Below are 21,277 nucleotides of genomic sequence, written 5' to 3'. Positions count from 1 at the left end.
AGTGTTCCCAGTAATACTAGTTCTGGACGCGTCGCGCATTCTTTGGCTGTTGTATATGGAGATGTAAAGATTATACTCGAAAAAAAAGCAACACTTTCTTTTGTGTACAACTTTTTCAATGCCTGGGTAGAAATTGCAGATTTTTTTTGTAGAACTAATTTAGAGTGTAATGTTTACATGTGCAAAATTTCGCCACAATCTCTAAAGATAGCTTCCAAGCAAGGAGTGACATACAAAAATGGACAGATTATACTTCCATTTTATTGACATTTACATGTAGGTTAATCAGCAATTAGAATCAAACGATTCATCTTTGTTCAATGTTTTTGTTTGGGATGTTACTCAAGTCCATGTACGAATTTGCTAAATTTCTTCGTCATTTTGGGATGGTGAAATCTGGCAAATCTTAGTGACGGATTGCGGTGTAAAATTTTCGTTTACTGCAAATGGATAGTTCTGCTGCTTGAGAGATGAAACAAGTAAGTGTTTCCGTGACTGTGAATGTGGAAAGCAAAAACCCCGGCAAAACGCAAACATTTTAACGACCATCATTAAAACTCCTAGTAAGCGCGCGTGAAAAATCGTAAATTAATAAGCCGAAAGCTTTCCGAGCCGAACAAGGAAGCTAAATATGCTAACAGTCGGTTAACAGTCGTCTAAACTGTGAATTTTCTACACTCATTCAGGAAGCTGCTGCCTCTGCTACCATCATATTGCGCCAACCCGAGACCGGATGAGTTGAAGCGAATTGTATTCGTTTTGGGTCATTAGCTAAATGGACACAAACACACAGCCAAAACAAACAAAACTACACACAGTGGCAGAATCTACTCGAGGGGCTTTGCTTTTCCAAGGCCACTGTCGGGATTTCGTCGGATAGGCAGGAAGTTCGAATTAGTCAATTTTCCATTTCATTCTCGATTTGAACACGACGTGAGGTATGGTGGGAAAGTGCAGAGCCCTTGTCAATGCGTGGGAAGTTTACCGCCCACACCTGGGAACTGTGACGGAGCAAAAGTGGAACCCACGCGCCGACAGTCATTCTACAAAGTGGAAACATGTGCTTTCGCTACAAATCCCTACTTGTGGTTATAAAAGATTCTGATCTAATCGGCCTCAGGTACAAATTACCAGGTATGGGCGAGGGCCACAGAAACAGGAGGAAGCACCATGTACACTTGATGAATGTGAGTTAAGTGCGTTTTAATCTCACTGGCTGACATCCCGCGGCCACGGTACACACTACTGCTCGATATTTCCACATCAACTGGGAGCTGTTAAGAGCTGGTTACCGATGGCAGATAAAACTGCACCGGTGCTGACCGCCGGTGCAAGCTTGTACGCCTTTTGCCATTTGCTGCCAGTGCACCGAAGTGGCGTTTGTCGTCATTAGACAAGTGTGTATGAATAAATCATTTTGCCGCAGCGACGAGTAATCTTGTGATTGGGTGCGCACCTTACGACTATCCACAGCTTCAAAGCGTCGTGGAGGAGTTGAATGAGGCGTGCGCACTTAAGAAAAACAACTCATAAACATGATGAATGGTTCTTCTACCGTAATGATGAAATTAACAAGCACCTTTGGATCATCAAAAAGAAAATCAACAAAACTCTTTGAAGAAACGACGTCGACGTTTGTTCGAATGTCCCACGAATCACCCCTTGCAATAAAGCAGAGGTCAATTCTGTGAACCTGTTTCTTCAGTCCACCAGAAAAAAAAAACCAACATATTCGTGCAGACTCTCGTTCGGAAGAATTTCTCGCCAAAGGGGGAGACAAACGATGACTAAGCTGCATTAAAAATGCATCATCTCGTCGGTCATCATTATCAGCAGGCTTGCAGCGATTCTTTTTCCAATCCATTCGTCACAGGTTGGACAAAAACTCAGACACCGAATGAGCCAATTTCTTTCAATAGCACCAGGAAAAAAAACAACATTAGAGAGCGCAGACGTGTTTTCTTAGATCTCTCCTCCATCGAAGAGAAGATGCAAGGTTTGCGTGAAGCAACCAAAGATAAAACTATAATGAGATTTTACGGTTGCCCCATTCCTTTCGCAGCATATACTTTGGGACGGATGAAAAAAAGGGTTTGTTAGCAGCAATACATTTTTTGTTCTCGTGAAACGAATTGATGCAACGTTTTGACGTAGGACTACGTCTTTCATTTCTATACCGGGGTGTAAAATCAAAGTTTCGAAACCGAAAGCGTTACGCCGGAGACCGAGATTTTGAGCGTTAATAGCTCCTAAACAACTGAACGAAATGGTATGATAAACACTTCATTCGAAAGATAAAATGTCTACGCGTTATATACTTGTTACTTTTTGATCCAAAAACTTGTTTCAATAGCCTTAAAATTGTTCTCAAAACAGGCTATTGAAATCACCAATCGGTATATAAGCGCCGCTCGGAAATCCACTCAGTGCTAATTGAACAGCGATTGGAGCATGTTGTCGCTGTTGTGGTGAAGCTCTTCGTGTTTATCATGAAAGCGCGGATGAACGGTGTCACCAAGAGCCTGTTTGTGCACCTTAGGCCAGAAGGGATTCATCAGGAGGAGAGTGATGCCACAAACGGTTCCCCGTGAAGACATCGCTACACACACACATACACGCGCGGAATTCTTTCCGTTTGGATGCCATTCAGCATCGAGAAAGATCCGGAAAGATCTAATCATTTCTGGAAAATAATTTGCCAGTTCCTCTGGGAATTTAAAAATACATTCATGTGAAAGAGTTTATTTTAATGTTTTCTAACCATATAACACAGTGACCAAATACATTGATTTTGTAATTTTTCAACTAAGTGTAATTAGCAGGAAAGGTTCTGAAGATTATTCTTGCCCATCAGTAGAATATTTCCGTATCCAATATTGTATGCGCACGCAATCGATTACTGCTCAGTCGCCGAAAGTTTCGAGCTCAGAGAGTTCATTCCCCTCTAGTTTGCCTTCCAAATTGCCATCGTAAACCACACCTTCTCTCGATTCAATCTCACACACAAAACATACTTTAGCGATATTCTGGTGGTGAGACGCATTCATTTTTCGTGAGGACATCGACAAGACAACATCGTTGCCTAACGTGCTGGAAGAGGTGGACGGCGAAGAATCGACACATACACGCGCGGAATTCTTTCCGTTTGGATCCCATTCAGCATCGAGAAAGATCCGGAAAGATCTAATCATTTCTGGAAAATAATCTGCCAGTTCCTCTGGGAATTTAAAAATACATTCATGTGAAAGAGTTTATTTTAATGTTTTCTATCCATGTAACACTGTGACCAAATATTTTTTCAATCAAGTGCTATTAACAGGTGGTTATCGAGTTAGTATTAACTACTGGTGGGCTTCCAGTATCGAGGAAAATGTGGAAATATCTAATCGTTGCTGGAAAATAATCTGCCAGTTCCCCTTGGAATTGAAAATTACATTCAAGCGAAAGAGTTTATTTTAATGTTTTCTATCCATAAAATATCCAAGCTTTTGAAGACTATTCTTCAGAACAAGGTTTTTCGTATCCTATATTGGATGCATTAAACCTTGTGCCTCCAACGTAACGCTCTCGTTTTCGAAGTCCCCCGAATATTCATTTATTCATTCATTCTGAATGGATTAAGATTCAACTTCAAACAAATGATCTCTAAATCAACGATAGTCCTACGTCACCCTTGCGGTTATACCATAGATATAACCCACTTCCTGTTTTTTTCGTGAGACCTATCGGGAAGGAGAGATAGAACGGTGAAGAGCTATTCATGGACTGGGAACCGATTTCCAGCCGTCCGGGTCTGAATATGAATCTAAAATCTGAAATCTGAATTCCAAGCTCATTGAAATATTTTGTATTTTAAACATGGAAGCTATACAAATGGAACACAAATTGCTGCATAATTCGAAAACTAATCAAGCAAATGGAGCCAAATTCGGCATGTGAAGGTTTTAGAGGGCAAGAAACATTTCTAAGGTGGTTCAACACTCCTCCCACCTCTCTAAGGGGGGCTGCCATACGAATGAAACACAAATTTCTGCATAATTCGAGAACTAATCAAGCAAATGGAACCAAATTTAGCATATGAGCAATTCCAAATGAAATCGACAAATGACAAAACATGAGTATTTTTGATTCGAATGAAAGTGTGTATTCCGTTTGGGTTAGAGGAAATATGAGTTTTCCACAGCAACTGGGAATTTTTTGACTCAAGCGTAACTTTTGAAAAGGGCGTATAGATTTGAGTAAGAGAAATCTTTGATAATTTATATCTCAAAAACTATGAGTCGTACCGAAATAGTGTCTTAGAAAGAGTTATAGAGTATTGATGGTTGAATATGAAAAAAATGTACACTGAGAAAAAATTTAGTACTCTTTTTTTTATTTACAAAATAAAAATTCAATTTGCAATATCCAAAATACACATTTTTAATTTTTTTTTTATTTTTTCATACAAAATAGAAGTCATGCAGAAAATTTAAAAAATGGGCCCAAGATGGTAAAAGTATTTTTGACAAACTTTTAGGAATTTTAGAAACTTCCAATTTTTGTATGTTAACAATCATTTTTAGCCATTTTGGAAAAGTTGTTGGCGAACTCATAAAATCTCATGAACATGATGGTATAACACGACAAACATATTTAAAGGGCCTATTTACTATTAAAAAGACAATAAATTACAAATATTTTTTTAAATATCTCGAGAATGGCTACATTTAGAAGGAGATTGATAATAACCTTTTTTGTTTTAAATCACATCAGAATTCATAATTTGTGGCTAAGAATGATTGCTAATATACAAAAATTCGAAGTTTCGAAAATTCCTTAAAATTCGATGTTCCACAAATTTCGTCAAAAATAGTTTTACCATCTTGGGCCAATTTTTTAAATTTTCTACATGACTTCTATTTTATATGAAAAAATTGAAAAAAATATAAAAATACATATTTTTTGATATCGCAAATTAAAATTTTATAATGTAAATAAAAAAAGAGTACTAATTTTTCTTCTCAGTGTATATTTTTTTCAAATAAAGCCAACAATACTCTATAACTCTTTCTAGCACACTATTCCGGTACAACTCATATTTTTTGAGATATAAATTATCAAAGATTTCTCTTACTAAAATCGATACTACCTTTTCAAAAGTTACACTTGAGTCAAAAAATGAACCATAATGATGTATTCGGAAAAGTTGTTGGAAATTATAAGCAAATTCATAAAATTTCATGAACATGACGGTATAACACGACAAACATATTAAAAGGGATTATTTACTATAAAAAAAAACAATAAATTAGAAATATTTTTTTAAATATCTCGAGAATGGTTGCATTTAGAAGGAGATTGATAATAACCTTTTTTGTTTCAAATAACATCAGGATTCATAATTTGTGATTAAAAATGACTGCTAACATACAAAAACGCGAAGTTTCGAAAATTCATAAAAATTCGTTGTTCCACAAAGTTTGTCAAAAATAGTTTTACCATCTTGGGCCCATGTTTTAAATTTTCTGCATGACTTCTATTTTGTATGAAAAAATTAAAAAAAAATAAAAAATATGTATTTTAGATATTGCAAATTGAATTTTTGTTTTGTAAATAAAAAAAGAGTACTAATTTTTTTTCTCAGTGTACTTTTTTTTCATATTCAACTATCAATACTCTATAACTCTTTCTAAGACACTATTTCGGTACGACTCATAGTTTTTGAGATATAAATTATCAAAGATTTCTCTTACTAAAATCGATACGCCCTATTCAAAAGTTACGCTTGAGTCAAAAAAAATTCCCAATTGCTGTGAAAAACTCATATTTCCTCCAACCCAAACGGAATACACACTTTCATTGGAATCAAAAATACAAGTTTTCAAATTCTGCATTTTTAGGACGATTTCATTTGGAATTGCTGATATGGAGGTTTCAGAATGCAATAAATGTTTCTATGGTGGTTCGACAAATCTACCCCCTTTCGAAGGGGAAGAGGGCTGCCATACAAATGAAACACAAACTTCTGCATAACTCTAAAACTAATCATGCAAATTTGGCTAAATTTGGGATTTGAGAGTTTTTGGGTACAAGAGAAATGTTTCTATGATGGTATGACACCCCTGCCTTCTCTGGAATGGAGAAGGGATCCCATAAAAATATTACAAATATTTCAATCGAACATATTCCAACCAAATATGACAATTGAAAATTTTTGGAAAACTCTAAAGAAAAATGGACAAATTCGGAAAATTCAATTTCCATATGTTCTACAATGACATAGTGACAACAGTTGGTTTTTTCCATGTTGGGTGTAAATCACTGCGTCCATTATTTTGAACTATTGTGGTATACCCCATTTTTTTTGTACTACACTTCAATCTTATCTACTGCTTGTTGATGAAGGATTAGACTGAAAATTATGGCGAGATAGATCGTCTTGTGCTAAACCTATGTTTTTAAGATGGAATACGCTCGGACAGTGCCCTGTTGTAAGACCAGTGAATGTGCTGAAGTCTTTCTTATTAAGGCCCAGCTGTTGTTGAGTAATTTTAATACTCGGTGTTGAAATTAATTCAACGGGATTCCAAAATTATGATTTTCCAATACGGAAATGAATAATAAAGAAAAACACTTTGATCCGTAATTTATTTTGTTAATAAAAAAGAGAGAGAGAATATAATTTTCCTGCCGGAAGACATAATTGTAGGCAAATATAAATAGTTATTTCCATTACATGATTATGTTTATATAAGTATAATTTCAATCTACCAATAGTTCCATAAATTTATATAGTGTGAGAATATAAATTTGTGGAACTATTGGGCTTATTGGGCAATTCTCATCTGCCATGATTTCCTAATCGTCTGGTTTACAATTAGATTACTCACGTTTAGTTCCCTTTAATAATTCCAATTTTCAATTCTACGATATCAGTGTTCTAGTGGTAAGATCTAGTAATAAGTATATGATAAATATGTATAGTTTTCTATGTAAGCCATATTGTATTTCTCACCGGTCACCATTAATATTGGACTGGGAGATAGCAGGACTAATCTGGGCGAATTCTGTAGTTGCAAGTAATTTTATGATTAGTTATCCATAAGGCATTAGATTAAGCATAAATTACCGCTAAGTAGATTTTAAGATTAACCGATTTTATCATAAAACGCAATCTATAAACTCTTTGCTCTTTAACTTTGGACTTTTGGTCTTCTTTTTGCTCGGTTTTGTTTTTATCCTATTAGGTTTTACTCACTCAAATTGACAATACGCTGAAGCGGTCACTCCACAGTGCCTGTGCTGACCACAAGGACGCGTTGTTGTTGATTGGCAATACTATCAAAGCTCAGAGGTGAGCGCGTAGGCCTAATAGGGTAGGCCAACACTCGGCGTGATAAATTTGTTTGCCTGGTTAAGTTGTACAGCCATCCAATTGGCTGTCACTTCCCGGTCTTCCCATTTCTTCAGCTCACTTTTCAACACACAGTCAGAAATTCCACAGAATGGTTTTGGACCAGTGGAGGGTGAGCTTGAGCCGTTCCTAGCAAGTTCATCTGCTCGCTCGTTGCCCTCTACATTGCAATGGCCAGGAATCCAGTACAGTTGTACCGAACTTATCTGACCTAATTGCCGTAAAAGTAAGTTGCATTCCCAGACAATTTTTGAAGAGCATTTAAAGGCGTTTAGAGCTTTAAGTACCGCTTGACTGTCTGAGAATATGCAGATGTCAGCATATCTATATTTTCTTTTGAGGCAGACATTTAAACATTCTATTATTGCAGCTATTTCTGCCTGAAAAACTGTTGGCCAGTTTCCCATAGCCACAGGGATTTTAGTTTCTGATTCCATGAACATGATTGAACCATTACGAACATTGGGACCACCCTTATCCCATACTGAACGTGAATGTTTGATCGCTATGCTGGAATGTCATAATTCGTCGTAGGTTCCATCCAATCACTGTTCATCTCTGAGGCTGGTCCAGAAGGTAAGAGATTCAGGATACTTAAGTGACCAGTTTTATCCCTCTCTAGTATTTTCCCGTCTTTTTAGCTTTGGAGCGCTTTTCTTAGTTTCTAGCTGAACATATTGGTTCAAAAGCAACAGGTGAAGGATAGCCTCCAATGCCTTTGTGGGTTTGCTTCGCACTGCTCCAGTAACTGCAATGCATGCCAGTCGTTGGAGTTTGTCTAGCTTTTTAGTTGCTATTGTATCCTTAGTCTTTGGCCACCATACTAATGAGGCATAGGTTATCATAGGCCGCACAATTGCACATCACCATTTGTCATTTAAGGCCCCATGTTCTTCCTATCATTTTAGAACATGCACATAGGACTGAATTGGCCTTACTGACTATTGAATCTAAGTGCGCATTCCAGTTTAGTCTAGAATCTAGGATAATACTTAGATATTTCACTGAAGCGCTACTTTTTATTTCATCTCCCCCAAGATATAAAGACTGCAGATGAAAAAAGGAATGGTGAAAGGAATATTTGTTTTGTTTTTGAGGGATTTATGCTCAGATCATCTGTGATACACCAAGATTGTGTAAGGTTTTGGGCCATCTGCATTCTGCTCGATATCACGTCGTTGAACTTGTCACGTACCATTTTGACTAGATCATCGGCAAAGCCCACGACTTCGAATCCTTTTGCCTTTAAACTTATCAGAAAGTGTGAGCATGCTCTGGATCAATTCGTTAGGGTTGTTAGTTCATTTGATGTTAGCGCTAACGAAATTGATCTTCGTTCAAAAATGGAAATGTATTTTAATGTAATAAAACGCATTCCTATATCGTCTTCTATCTATATAAATAAAAATGGATCGCCGAATGTGTTGGTAATGCCCGTTCTTCACACTGGAGCGAAGTTATCAAATCGTCAAATGAAAATGAAAGTTTCTTATATCTGAATGAAAATTTCGTTTGAGTTCGAACCGTATTCACTGAAAGTAATGGAAATAACAACGTGGAAGGATTTGCAGCAAGAATAATCAGTTGCTGGCGCTGGTTGTAAGACTAAGATGATATACAGCCCATTCAAATGACTATGAATTCGAGTAGTTTCAATCTTCAAGAGAAAGCGTTTGCTTCCAAATTCAAAGGAAATGACATGACAGCAGAGAAGAACGGAATTGAAGAATTGATGTTTCAGTTTGAGTAGTGTTACGCCACAATAATTGAGGAACGTAAAATTATCTTTTCAATGTTTTTTAGGGGGTCTCCGTAGCCACATTGGTTGCGCGTTCGCTTAGTAAGCGATCGATCGTGAGCTCAAAACTCAGGACCCCTCATTGACCATCTTTGAGTTGTTACATAAGTACGTCCACGCAACAATCATCAACGGTGGAGATCGATCCACGGTCGAAATAAGATCGATTCATCCATACAACTGCTCTGCTCTGCAAGACACATCGGGCTGCTGTTCTATAAATAACTCATAAATGATCAATCAACTGTCTCCGCTGTCCGGTCTAACTGAATAATGGAAGAACAGAAGGAAAAACACTAACGCCTAAATGGCTACTGTGTAAATGTGTACCATATGCAATGATATAGAAGGGAATACTCTAACGCCGAAAAATGGCAACTGTGTAATGTATGATAAACATGTGACATGTACACGATTAAAATTCAGCTCTGTTACAGCTAACATGTTAATGACCCTAGAATAAAACAAAAGGGATAAATAAAAAAAAAAGTTTTTTCCTCTAGTGTTGAAGTTCATTATTTTGCTTTGTCCTGCCTGGTTTTGTATTTTGTCTTTAAAATAAAGTTTGCGTTGCCATAATAAATGTAATAATAACTAACCCACACCTTGGAGGATGAAACCACTAGGCAGCATCGAGCCACATCGAAGTGACAGCAAGAGTTCCGGTAAAACAATTGATGATCGAGAAAGAGGAAACAGGGAGAAAGAGGGAGAGAGAGAGAGAGAAGGAGAGAGAGAGAGAGGAAAGAGAGAGAGAAAAAGAGAGAGAAAAAGAGAGAGAGAGAGAGAGAGAGAGAGAGAAGGAGAGAGAGAGGAGAGAGAGAGTGAGAGAGCGAAGGAGAGCAAGAGAGAGAGAGAGTGAGAGAGAGAAGGAGAGAGCAAGAAAGAGAGAGAGTGAGAGAGAGAAGGAGAGAGAAGGAATGAGAGAGAAGGAGAAAGAGAGAGAGAAGGAGAGAGAGAGAGAGGAAAGAGAGAGAGAAAGAGAGATAGAGAAGGAGAGAGAGAGGAGAGAGAGGAGAGAGAGAGTGAAAGAGCGAAGGAGAGAGCAAGAGAGAGAGCAAGAGAGAGAGAGAGAGAGAGTGAGAGAGAGAAGGAGAGAGCAAGAAAGAGAGAGAGTGAGAGAGAGAAGGAGAGAGCAAGAGAGAGAGAGAGAGTGAGAGAGAGAAGGAAAGAGCAAGAGAGAGAGAGAGAGAGAGAGAAGGAGAGAGCAAGAGAGAGAGAGAGAGAAGGAGAGAGCAAGAGAGAGAGAGTGAGAGAGAGAAGGAGAGAGCAAGAGAGAGAGAGAGTGAGAGAGAGAAGGAGAGAGCAAGAGAGAGAGAGAAGGAGAGAGCAAAAGAGAGAGAGAGAGAGAGCAAGAGAGAGAGAGAGAGCAAGAGAGAGAGAGCGAGCAAGAGAGAGAGAGAGCAAGAGAGAGAGAGAGAGAGAGCAAGAGAGAGAGAGAGCAAGAGAGAGAGAGAGAGAGAGAGAGAGAGAGGAGGAGAGAGCAAGAGAGAGAGAGTGAGAGAGCAAGAGAGAGAGAGAAGAGAGCAGGAGAGAGAAGAAGAGAAAAAGAGAAGAAAGAAGGAAGGTGATTAAGTTTAAGAGGGACGTGGACTGCGACTTTGAAGTTGAAAGGAAGCAAGAAAAACGTTTGAAAAAAAGTCAGCCGATTTATTTGACAGCGGAAGTTAAAACTTATGGAGCAGAAAAACGATTTCGAAAGAGACATAAAAGTTGTAGAATTTAAAAAGTGGAAAGGTAGAAAGCGCGAACGAACGAGTGTGGTGAAATAAAAGGTGCGCGAGATCACATCTTGATCCTGAGGTGTTCGAAGAGGAATCTCCCGCGAACACCGGAACGGAGGTAGACACCGAACATCACCGAACATCACCACGAATCCATGCGAATCCGTGAATCAGCGAATCCACGCGACATAAAGGGTACCAGCTACGTCCTAAACTCTTTCTCTCTCTGATCAACGAGGTGACTAAAGGGCCCCAACGAGTGACATCCGGTACCGCATCGACTGACCCACATTCTTTTTTCAATAAAAAATTATAAAATTAACCACACTTCGACTCGTCTATCATCCTTTCTCAGAACCAGTACACATTGAAAAAGGTGAGTCTAGGTTTCCGTTTCAAGAAAATACGGGTTGAAGAGTGCTCCCGAAGTCGGTGGCCGACCCTGAGATTATAATAAAAAAAGAGGTGAGCTAAGCGGGGCAGTTTTGCGGTGTAAGCCGCGAGTAACTTTAAGTAGAGAATACTCACAATCGAAAAAAATTCTGGCTAATGAGAAAAGATGAAGTAAAAAAATAATTTCCATCTTCTTGTTTCGAAATTTTCAAGCTCTGATCATAAATAAATTCATTTTTTTGTGTATTTTGCTTTTGAGTAAAAGCTTTTTGACGAGAGATTACGTTTATCGGGAATCATATTAGGGTACAAAGTGAAAAACGAAAAAAACTGCTGCATCACGAAAATTGTCCAATTGTTCAAGCGCCCATTGTTCCGTCATTTACTGATGGATTTTGGAGATATTTGCATGAATCGATTAAGGCATTCACTAATAATTTAATACCACGAAGAAATTATATATTTTATGGAACTAACCATCGAACATTTGAAAAATGTCAAGCATTATCCACACGAAAGTCCCGCATTCTGATTGGTCAATTGGCACAAGCAATCCATACTATCCCAGTTGCTCATTCAATACGAATACGGGACTGTGCAATGAATTATGCGTTTGGTTTGAATTTCTACTGCGGTAAAACTCACGTTCTCATCTCATTCCCATTCGGCATCTGTTATTGTGCACCATCCAACGGCTAACAATCATCCTTCTGCCATCATCGCTCGATTGCATTTAGTGGAGTGAACAAAGAATACTCAACATTCAAACTAAACGATCCTTTTCAGGGCCATCAAATTATTATCAAAGAGTTAAATAATGGAATTTTTCAAACATATCCAGAATCAATTTGCAATAATCGCTCAACGTAATCCTACGTCATATGCTGTCGTTTCTTGGCCACAACCCTCCTGTAACTTTTTGTTGGTGACTAAAATTTTGGAATGCCTAACCGGCCTAACCGGGAGTATCATTTTATCGACGAATTGCGCCGAAAGTACTCCCCCTGACATGAATCTTGTTACCTGTGTACATAATCTTATTTTTACGACTATTTAAAGTGAAACGAAGACTTGATTTCTGATGCAAAAAAGTAGTTGCACCATTAACGGACGGTTTATTGTCAACCCACCGTGAACTCAAACCAACGAACTTAGACAGTTATCAGGTATGTTATAAAGGTCCCCGCATTAGTATTAGTAAATAGCGTGCAATTTGGGAGGAATTCTAAACAAAATTTTATTTCACTTTGTCTCCGAGTTCAATTTTGTGAAAGAAAACATACAGAAAAACGGGTTTATATCAACAAAATTCACAAATTTGTCAGTGGTTCTGGACACAACACTGCACGCTATTTTATATGTATGAGTAATTTTCGTGATCGAAACAAACAAATCGAGCTCACCTGTAGTATATGTCAAACCACATTGAACTCAAACATCGATACGTGCATAAGTGATACATGAGAGAGAAAAAGGCCCTTTATTCCGCCGGCGAATGGCGTGAGATGACTCAAGTCACTCCCCTTTATTCCGTGCGGCGAGTGACGTGAGATTGCAAAGTTTACTACTTCATTCTGGAAGCCACTTTACTTTTGAGCTCCTATTTGACGCTCGAGTCGGTAACAGATGAGGACATGACTTCAAATCTCACCTAGTGACGAACTATAGTCACGTCATTCGCCTACGGGAATGCGGTCACTTGAGCCATCTCACTGTGTTCCCGCAGGCGAATGGCGTGACTACAGATTATCACTTAGGTGAGATTTGGAGTCGTGTCCTCATATGTTATCGACTCGAGTTTCAAATAGGAGCAAAAAAGTAAGATGGACTCCACAATAAAGTGAAAAATTTTGCTATCTCAGGTCACTCACCGCGCGGAATAAAGGGAAAGAATTCATTTGGGGGAGTCACTTCAATATGCATTGAAGTCCATTTGACGGGGAAGAATGAAATGCGATAGTCGAGTCTTAGGGTGAGATAGCAACTAAACGCCCCTTTGACTGTTGAGTCATGCTGACGGAGAAATTGCTGGATGAAACCAAAACATATTTCCCATCGAATACGAAGGTGAAACCGCCCAAAAATGTCCTCGTACAGAGCAGAAGTTATCACCTCCGGGTTAATTCACCGCATGGATCGTCCGAGAAATACGTTAAATAGATAGATCTAAGGGTGGAGTCGATCTGGCGTAGTGGTAACATCCATACCCCAACGCTAAAGGTCAAGAGTTTATCTCACTCCCATCATTCTTCTAAAAATGGAAGTAAAGTGACGTGAAGTGTTGCAAATCACTAAAAGACAGAAAAAATTTTAGTATTTTGGTCTCTGGAAGTGCCAATCACATTCAACGTGTTTTTATTCATTTATATCTCAAAACAATGATAATGATTTGGTCATATTTGTAGCTTTGACAGGTGTCCTGATTTTCAACTTCGACCAAATGGTATCCCTACTAATATCGCTTCTAGTAATATCGGCAGTTATTCTAGTCTAGAAATTTGAAAAGAAAACCATTTTTTTCCTTCATTCCTTCAACAGATTCTGAATCAGTAAAGATGTCGCTATCGCATGAACCTCGGAAAAGTCAGACACATCTTTTTTGACAAAATAGCGGCCGTTTGAAAAAAAATGCGTAAAAACGTTTTTATTTCTTACTTTTCCTGATTTTTTAAAAATAGTAAAATTTAAAAAATACGATTTTTTAGAGGTTCATGTGATAGAGATATACCTGCAGATTGTATCCATACAAATTTGACACAAATCGGTTTAGTAGAACTTAAAATATCGTGTACGCCAGTTTGAAAATACTAGTTACTGTGGTTTAGGCATTTAAAAATATACTTATCGAAAATCCTATTATTCACCGAGTTAGAGCCATTTTAGTAATGCGGTATCGAACCTGCTACGGCCATAACAATGAACTGCAAACGCGTTTTCCCCGAAACTATTATTTTTTTTAAACTGGCGTACACGATATCTCAAGTTCTACTGAACCGATTCGTGTCAAATTTATATGGGTACAATCTGCAGGTATATCTCTATAGCATGAACCACTTAAAAATAATATTTCCTAAAATTTACTATTTTTGAAAAATCGGGAAACGTAAGAAAAAACGTTTTTAACCGCATTTCGTTTTTCAAACGGCCGCCATTTTGTCAAAAAAAAATGTTTCTGACTTTTCCGAGGTTCATGCGATAGCGGCATCTTTACTGATTCGGAATCTGTTCGATTTTTTTGTTTCAGATAACCAGAAGGGCTGGAATCGTGTACGCCGTGGCACAACGTTGTTTTCAACTCTCTCATTTCATTAGCTCCTAACTATTCTAGTTATGAATATTTTTTCTCCGTTCAATTTTGAAAATTTGATTGTTGAAAGATAGATGAACAAATAATGATAAAATGTATAGTAAAATATATTTTTTGTTTTATTCTTACGGAGCTCGAAAAAACGTCCGAAATTCAAGTCTCTACACTAGAATACCCCCTTAACTCACAAACTGAAATATAACCATCAGTAAATTGAATTTTGATATCAAAATTGATAATGAATGCCTAATATCGAAAACGATAAAATCACATCCACACGCGGAATCATGCATGATTTTCAGTTTTTGTTTACCTTTTCATCTTTTGATCAGTACTTATTATCTTAGGGTGGTTCAAATATTATAGAATAATATGTAGAACTAATAACTGGTCAACACAACAATTGACATGTGCGAAGGGTTAATAAGAAACTTGTGTGGTTCGAAAATTTCACCCAATTTTATTTTGAGGAGTTGGTTTCAACAGTTCACTCAAAGTCGAACCTTTTTGCTGGCGCTTTAGTGATCAGATTTCCTGGAAAGCGTTGAAACGTTATGCTGCTTTTTGCATGGAATTGTGACGATAATCAAGCTAGATTGATTTTACGGTTGATTTGTACCCGATTACAGACAAATGAAAAAAAACAATGCAAAACACTGCCCGTTTTAGAGCGGTGAGATCTATCCGATATGCGTCTATCGGATTTGCCTTTGGATACGAAATAAACGAAAATCGGATAAAATCTATATCGTCAAGTGAGATTTGTGGTAAAATATACGTATTTTCCGATTGAAATATTATATTCAAAACGAATACATTGCACAAACCATCTCCAGCTCGCCTGGTGAATCCACGTTCAGCGCCGTGACGCAGGGAAAGCATAAACACTGCTCATGGGGCATTACTGTTTCCAAACGCAATTAAAAAGTACATTATTTGTTTGAAGTCGTGAAAGGAAAACCCCAAAAAAAAAACACACGCATATGCTACTGCAAAGTGTGTTCATCAAATGTAAATTACACTCGAGGGAGAAGCTCATGGGGAGAAACCTGAAAACAAATAAATCTGCATGAAGCGATGAGTTTATTTGAAACATCCGTGGAGAGGCTTTACTGTCGTTAGTTTCTTCGTTACATTACCAAAAAAAAACAAATACAACAAAAACATACCAATACATGAGGGAAACGAAAGGGAAAGATAAGACTGTAGAAGATGTTTTACAAATGCGTTTAGCGTTTGAACAGCAGCAATGGTAATGCGTGTCTGGGAAAGACGATACAAGCATACTCTAAGCCAAAGTTCAATTCGTATCTTGACAGAGCAAAGTCTTCTTCATTTCAGTGAAATAACTTCCTAATTGCTGAGTGAAATTTTGAGCGCGCCAATGGATACGGTCACATAAATTGATGCTACTGCACAATTTCTGTCATATTCGTTCATCTCGCAAATTGCCGAAATCGGATACTTAAGCCTCTTGAATCACATTCGGGAGGAAATGCACCGTTAGAAGTGGTTCTTACATAAACTTTCTTCACTTGCTGTATCATGTGATTTTGTTTACATTTGCAATCTTTTGTTCATTTCGGTTTTCAGGCGCGCGTTAGAACTTCATATCCTAGACTGGCGTAGCTCACAATAATGCTGTGGCCAATTCCGAGACGTATTTATTTTCGTTTTCATGTTTACTTTCAACGTTGATTTGTTGAGTGCAGGGAGGTGCAACCATTTTACGATACAGGGAAATTTCTTGGGTATACGTCTGCTGGGAGCCGTTTCGGTTCGATTCTTCTCACAGCTGGTGATTTATGGCGTATGGCAACAGATAGAATACGAAATATGACAACTTATGAGACATTTACGAGCTGCAAATTCATTGCACTTCGAAATTCCTACTAAATTCCTACGTTCTTCTACTATGGGAAGCTACCAAATGAATACCGCTATCTTACCTCTAATGTGCGACGTGTTGTGATGACTTCCGGAGACTGTGTTGAACAGCAGCATCGCCTGGCACCAGGCCAAAAATCCCAGAATTAATACATCCATCATTATAACCGTTTGAAGTCGCTCTACTTCCGTTGATTTTTCTTCTCAGGAAAGTCTCACCATCGGACACAGCGAGAGTTCATTGGTCCAATCAGTGGTTCACCTTTTTGGTAGTAATTAGTTTACTTCGGTGCACGCAGAAGTAATCACGGCAGTGCAGTAATTGTTTCCTTCTTTCACCTTCCCCAGTCCAGCGTAGACATTCTTCTTTTTATGGTCTTCTACTGGGTCGAGAAAATAACTTCCTTTCACTCCTACAAGAACGAAAACAACGCACCAACAGTATAAGCGATAATTATAAATTAATCCACCGCAACTAAAACACTACGATATCGGTGTTGTCTATCGCGGCTTCTCGCTTGATTTCGAATTCTTTATGGCTTCACTATTCTTCCTTCAGCGCCAGTGATGACTCTCTTTTTCCGGTTTTACCACTTTTTTTTCCATCCACTATGATTTCATTCTGACAATTTTTCACTGATAAAAACCCTCTGCTAACATCGACATCCTTTCGAGGTTTCCTGAATTAACGACAGAATAAACAACTCTTCGCTAACATTGCCACCCAGCTGAGAAGCTTCGATCGGCCTCGATCTCCAAGCGTGCACTAATTAAGCGCAAAGTCACTTATTCCATCAGTAGAATTGACCTTTAGATTTGCTGCCTCTTCCCTGCGCTCGTCGCCAATTTAATTTGCTCCACTTATTTCCCTATTAAGAACACTCTCGGCGTGTGTCCCACCATGGAATCAACGGCCCAATGCTTGAACTACCCGCTCGCACGAATCGTCACACAATACTAGATTTCATTCCAGCCTCCATAACACCACAAAAGATCCCATATCTGCACAGAAACACGATCCGCTGAACTTGCGTATTCCAAAGCGCGAAAAAAAGTCGTAATCAAATAACAAGCCCACTGAACTGAAATTGTCGTCACGCACTGCTGCTATTATCAAAACATCAACAAAACTAATCGGAGTCTCGATTGGAGCCTTTAGGGCTGCTGCACATCTGGAAACGGAGAAGGAGGGGGGCGTTGTTTGCTGCACTTTCACACGCTAATATTCGCACATATTTGCGCGTTTTTGTTTTCATTGCATATTGCCATCCGCGCTGGAGATGCTGTTGAAGCAAAAAACCGACCGAAACAGAACAAGAAAAAAACAGCTGACTCAGTGAAATTGAAGCACACACCCGCACGCAAAATTAACAACAAGCCAAACCAACGCGATCGAAAGCTAGTTCAAAACTAAGTCGGGTCGCTTAGCTTGGAAGCGTTAATGGGGGACAAGCCAAGACTACTTAATGATGCTGTGGGATGAAGAGAAGAGAGAGATCAGTGATAACTTCTCGCAACCATAGAGAGAGAGCGGAGCAATGAGAGCGTTGTTTATTTTTCTCATGGACACAGACAGCGCAAAGATGAGTTGTCATTAACTTTCGGTAAACTCGAACATACACTGTCGGACAAAACATTGCACCACTGCTCAAGCAAAAAAGAAAGTGACAAACCTTTGAGAAAAAATAATCCAATCCAGTACTTCAATCCATTTATAGTATTTCTTTGCATTGTTCGAAGAAAATTATAACATCTGTAGTTAAAACAATATTCGTTCATAAAGAAACGCGTTTTTAAGCATACTTAACAACTAAAATAAAATAAAAATTAAGACCGGTTTTAAAATTCATGGCAAAAAAATTAAAACAAGAAAATTCATACTGTGGAAAGCTCCCGGGGTTAGTACTTGATCGTGTAGCCTTCGTTACACATCACCTCACGCACCCGGTTCGCGATGGATTCCACCAGGTTTTGGATCGTCTCAAGTACCTTACGAATTCGCGTTTGCGGATGACAATCCGCTGTGTTTCCGTGCAATTATGCGCGCGACCCATTTTTTGTTGACCGCAACTAGAATTCGAGAATTAAAACGTGACATACTTCTTGTTTACATGATAAATATTTACCAGGATCCGAAAAACACAAAATACCACCGAGAAACAATGAATTTTCTTCAAAAATCGGTAGGCACAAAACTCGAAACAGCCGAAACGAGAAACTGGTCCTAAATTTTGTCACGTCATTTTAGTTGGCAAGTATGCTTAAAACGCTTTTTTTAAGTAAATGACTGATGTTTAAACTGCAGATGTTATAATTTTTTTGAACAGTGCAAATAAATTATTATAAATGAATTGAAGCACTGGATTTTCTCTCAAAGTTTCGTCAATTTCTTTTTTTTTGCTAAATAATGAAGAAATTGTCGTCTTATCTATAAAAAAAATCGAGCATTCCCTCAATTCTGAATAACCTTGTTACATTTTTTTTCAGATAGAAAAAGACGTAAAAAATTTACCAGCAAATATTATGTTTGGTTCAACCCATAAATTATAAAAAAACTTATAATCAATAACTTTCCATCTCAAAATTCCTTAGAGTACTTATGGGCAAAGGTGCGCACGGGGCAAAACTTCGCATTGGTCGTATTGAAACATACGAGCATAAAAATCAGTCAATACAGTATACGTTTGACACATTAGTGCACCAGCAACTCGCATGTGTAAACAAGATAAATTTTGTTACAGTAGCGGAGTGTTATGAGGTTCGAAGTGTTTTGTGTTATTTTGATTTAATATTTTCAATTTCGGAGATAACGATTGAGATATTTGAAATGTTTGGAAAGTCCAAAACCAAAGTTCCAAGGAAACCTTCATTCTACAGAAGTTCATAGTGCGTATTCGTTTTTGTTAAAACTTTCAAACGCTTTTCGTAGAAATTGGATTACTTGAAACATTGCTTATAGGGCATAGGTTCGCAGTGGTTGTGGGGCAAAAGTTCGCACCACAATTATCTATAAAGTGTGTTGAGCAAAAATGTTTTCATACAGTGTACAGTTTTATACAGGACAAAAACAATCTGGAAGGAATGCACTCCAGAAAAACTCAAAATAGCTGGGAGGGAGTATTTAACCGATGGATTGCGGCGAATCTTGGTATGTCTGAAGCAACTCAGAGGAAGAGGCTCATATTAGTAGATGATTTTATGGTTTTACAAATTTTACGATTTTTCAATTTTCGTTTTAAAATGAGGAGTCTTAAAAACTGGTCAACTATTGCAGAGCATTGAAGAAAACGTAAAATATTTGCGGTTATTGATTTTGTGAAAGTCAACAACATCCAGCACGGATTCAACCGAGCTTCAAAGCTGGCAGGAAGAGATTGATCATCTAGCTTCATGAGGAAGCTTCGTCTGTGTCTTCGAACCCCACAACAAATTAGCCTGTCCGAAATTTCAAGGATTCAACAAAGAGCTAGTCAACGAATATTTCGAAATTTTCGAACGAAAGCGTCGGAATTCTTTGCCTTCGAATGCCTTCAGCGACCCTTTTGCTTGTTTCGGATTCTGACTACATGAATGGTGAGCAATTCTTGGAATGGCTTCAACACTAACCGAAGTCGAAGAGACTGGATAAACAGAAGCAAATGCTTGCTTGGTATGATTTCACGATTAATTTCTTGGAAGTTTCTATATTGCAAGTCCTTTCTCTCCCAAAAATTTCCATGTTTTGTGGATGGCCCCTTATTATATTTCTAGTTGCGGTATATGTATATGAAAACAGTACGGAAGAAAGCAAAAGGGGAATTATTTGCTTGACGCGTGAAAGAGACAGACTGCTCACGAGCGAGCATGGGCACAGGCGTATTGTGTTTTGTTCACAAACAAAACACAGTAGACTTCCAAGATGGCTGAAGAGTGGTTCTAGAAAGTTGGCCTACCTTAGGATATACTTTTAGGCACCTTGATCTGAATATTGTATTCATCTTGAGAAACGCATGTCTTTTCTACGTCACCTTTACTTCCCATGCGTGTCACCTTTTTCGAACTCTTTTTCCCGTGGATTTCAATAGCAGTGGATCGTATCTGTGGAACAGCTATGAAATATCTTCCAGGACCCCAATCCAAATCAATAGATTGCATGTCAAAATCATTTTCGACCATAACAATCGCCTCACGCACAAAACATCATGCACCCCCGCTTGGATGATACCTTCACACGCTACCAAATCTCGCGTAACTTTTGAAAAGGTCCAATGTAACATTTTCGTCAACTCGAGAAAAACGAAGTTGAAGACCCGAACATTAATCCGCGAATTGTCTTGAAAGGTATCGATCTCTATCACTACTTTCTCCACTAGTAGTCAAGAATAACTCTGAAAAACGAAACGTAACTGTTGTTCCGTGATTTGAGCTTAAATTTGAAGCCAAGGAACGAAAAATGTTACATTGGACGTTTTGACTGCCGCGTTTGCACATTGGACATACTACGTTGCACGATGAGAATCTGAAACTAACTACTAAAGAGCAATTCAAATATCAGCATTTCGTTCTAAAGACAGATTATTGTTATTATCAATCGTTGAAATACACTAAAATCGCTAACAACGCCCGTAAGAAACAAAAACTCAAAACAACCGAAGTACGACATCGTGTTGTTTTGACTGCCTTGCTACTTCAGACGTTCCGAGCGTCGGAGGAAAGTGGCGTCCGAAGTAACAGCCGAGTGCTCAAAATACGAATCTGTACATTGGATATTTTTTGTATCGGCGATGAAAAGA

At 38.3% G+C, this 21,277-nt stretch overlaps 1 protein-coding gene across 1 annotated transcript in view; it reads right to left on the bottom strand.

The window, feature by feature from the left end:
• Nucleotides 1-17,920, bottom strand: part of LOC129761933 (uncharacterized) — a 117,687-nt gene extending 99,767 nt beyond the window's left edge. Inside the window, exon 1 of the mRNA XM_055759791.1 lies at nt 16,568-17,920. Coding sequence (XP_055615766.1) covers nt 16,568-16,667 — 100 coding nt within the window. The 5' untranslated portion in view covers nt 16,668-17,920. The remainder of the gene's footprint in view (nt 1-16,567) is intronic.
• Nucleotides 17,921-21,277: the final 3,357 nt, after the last annotated feature.

This window comes from Toxorhynchites rutilus, chromosome 1 (genome assembly GCF_029784135.1).
Source record: "Toxorhynchites rutilus septentrionalis strain SRP chromosome 1, ASM2978413v1, whole genome shotgun sequence".
Taxonomy (NCBI): Eukaryota; Metazoa; Arthropoda; class Insecta; order Diptera; family Culicidae; genus Toxorhynchites; species Toxorhynchites rutilus.
Note: the sequence above shows the minus strand (reverse complement) of the source record. Positions and strands in the feature narration are given on the sequence as shown.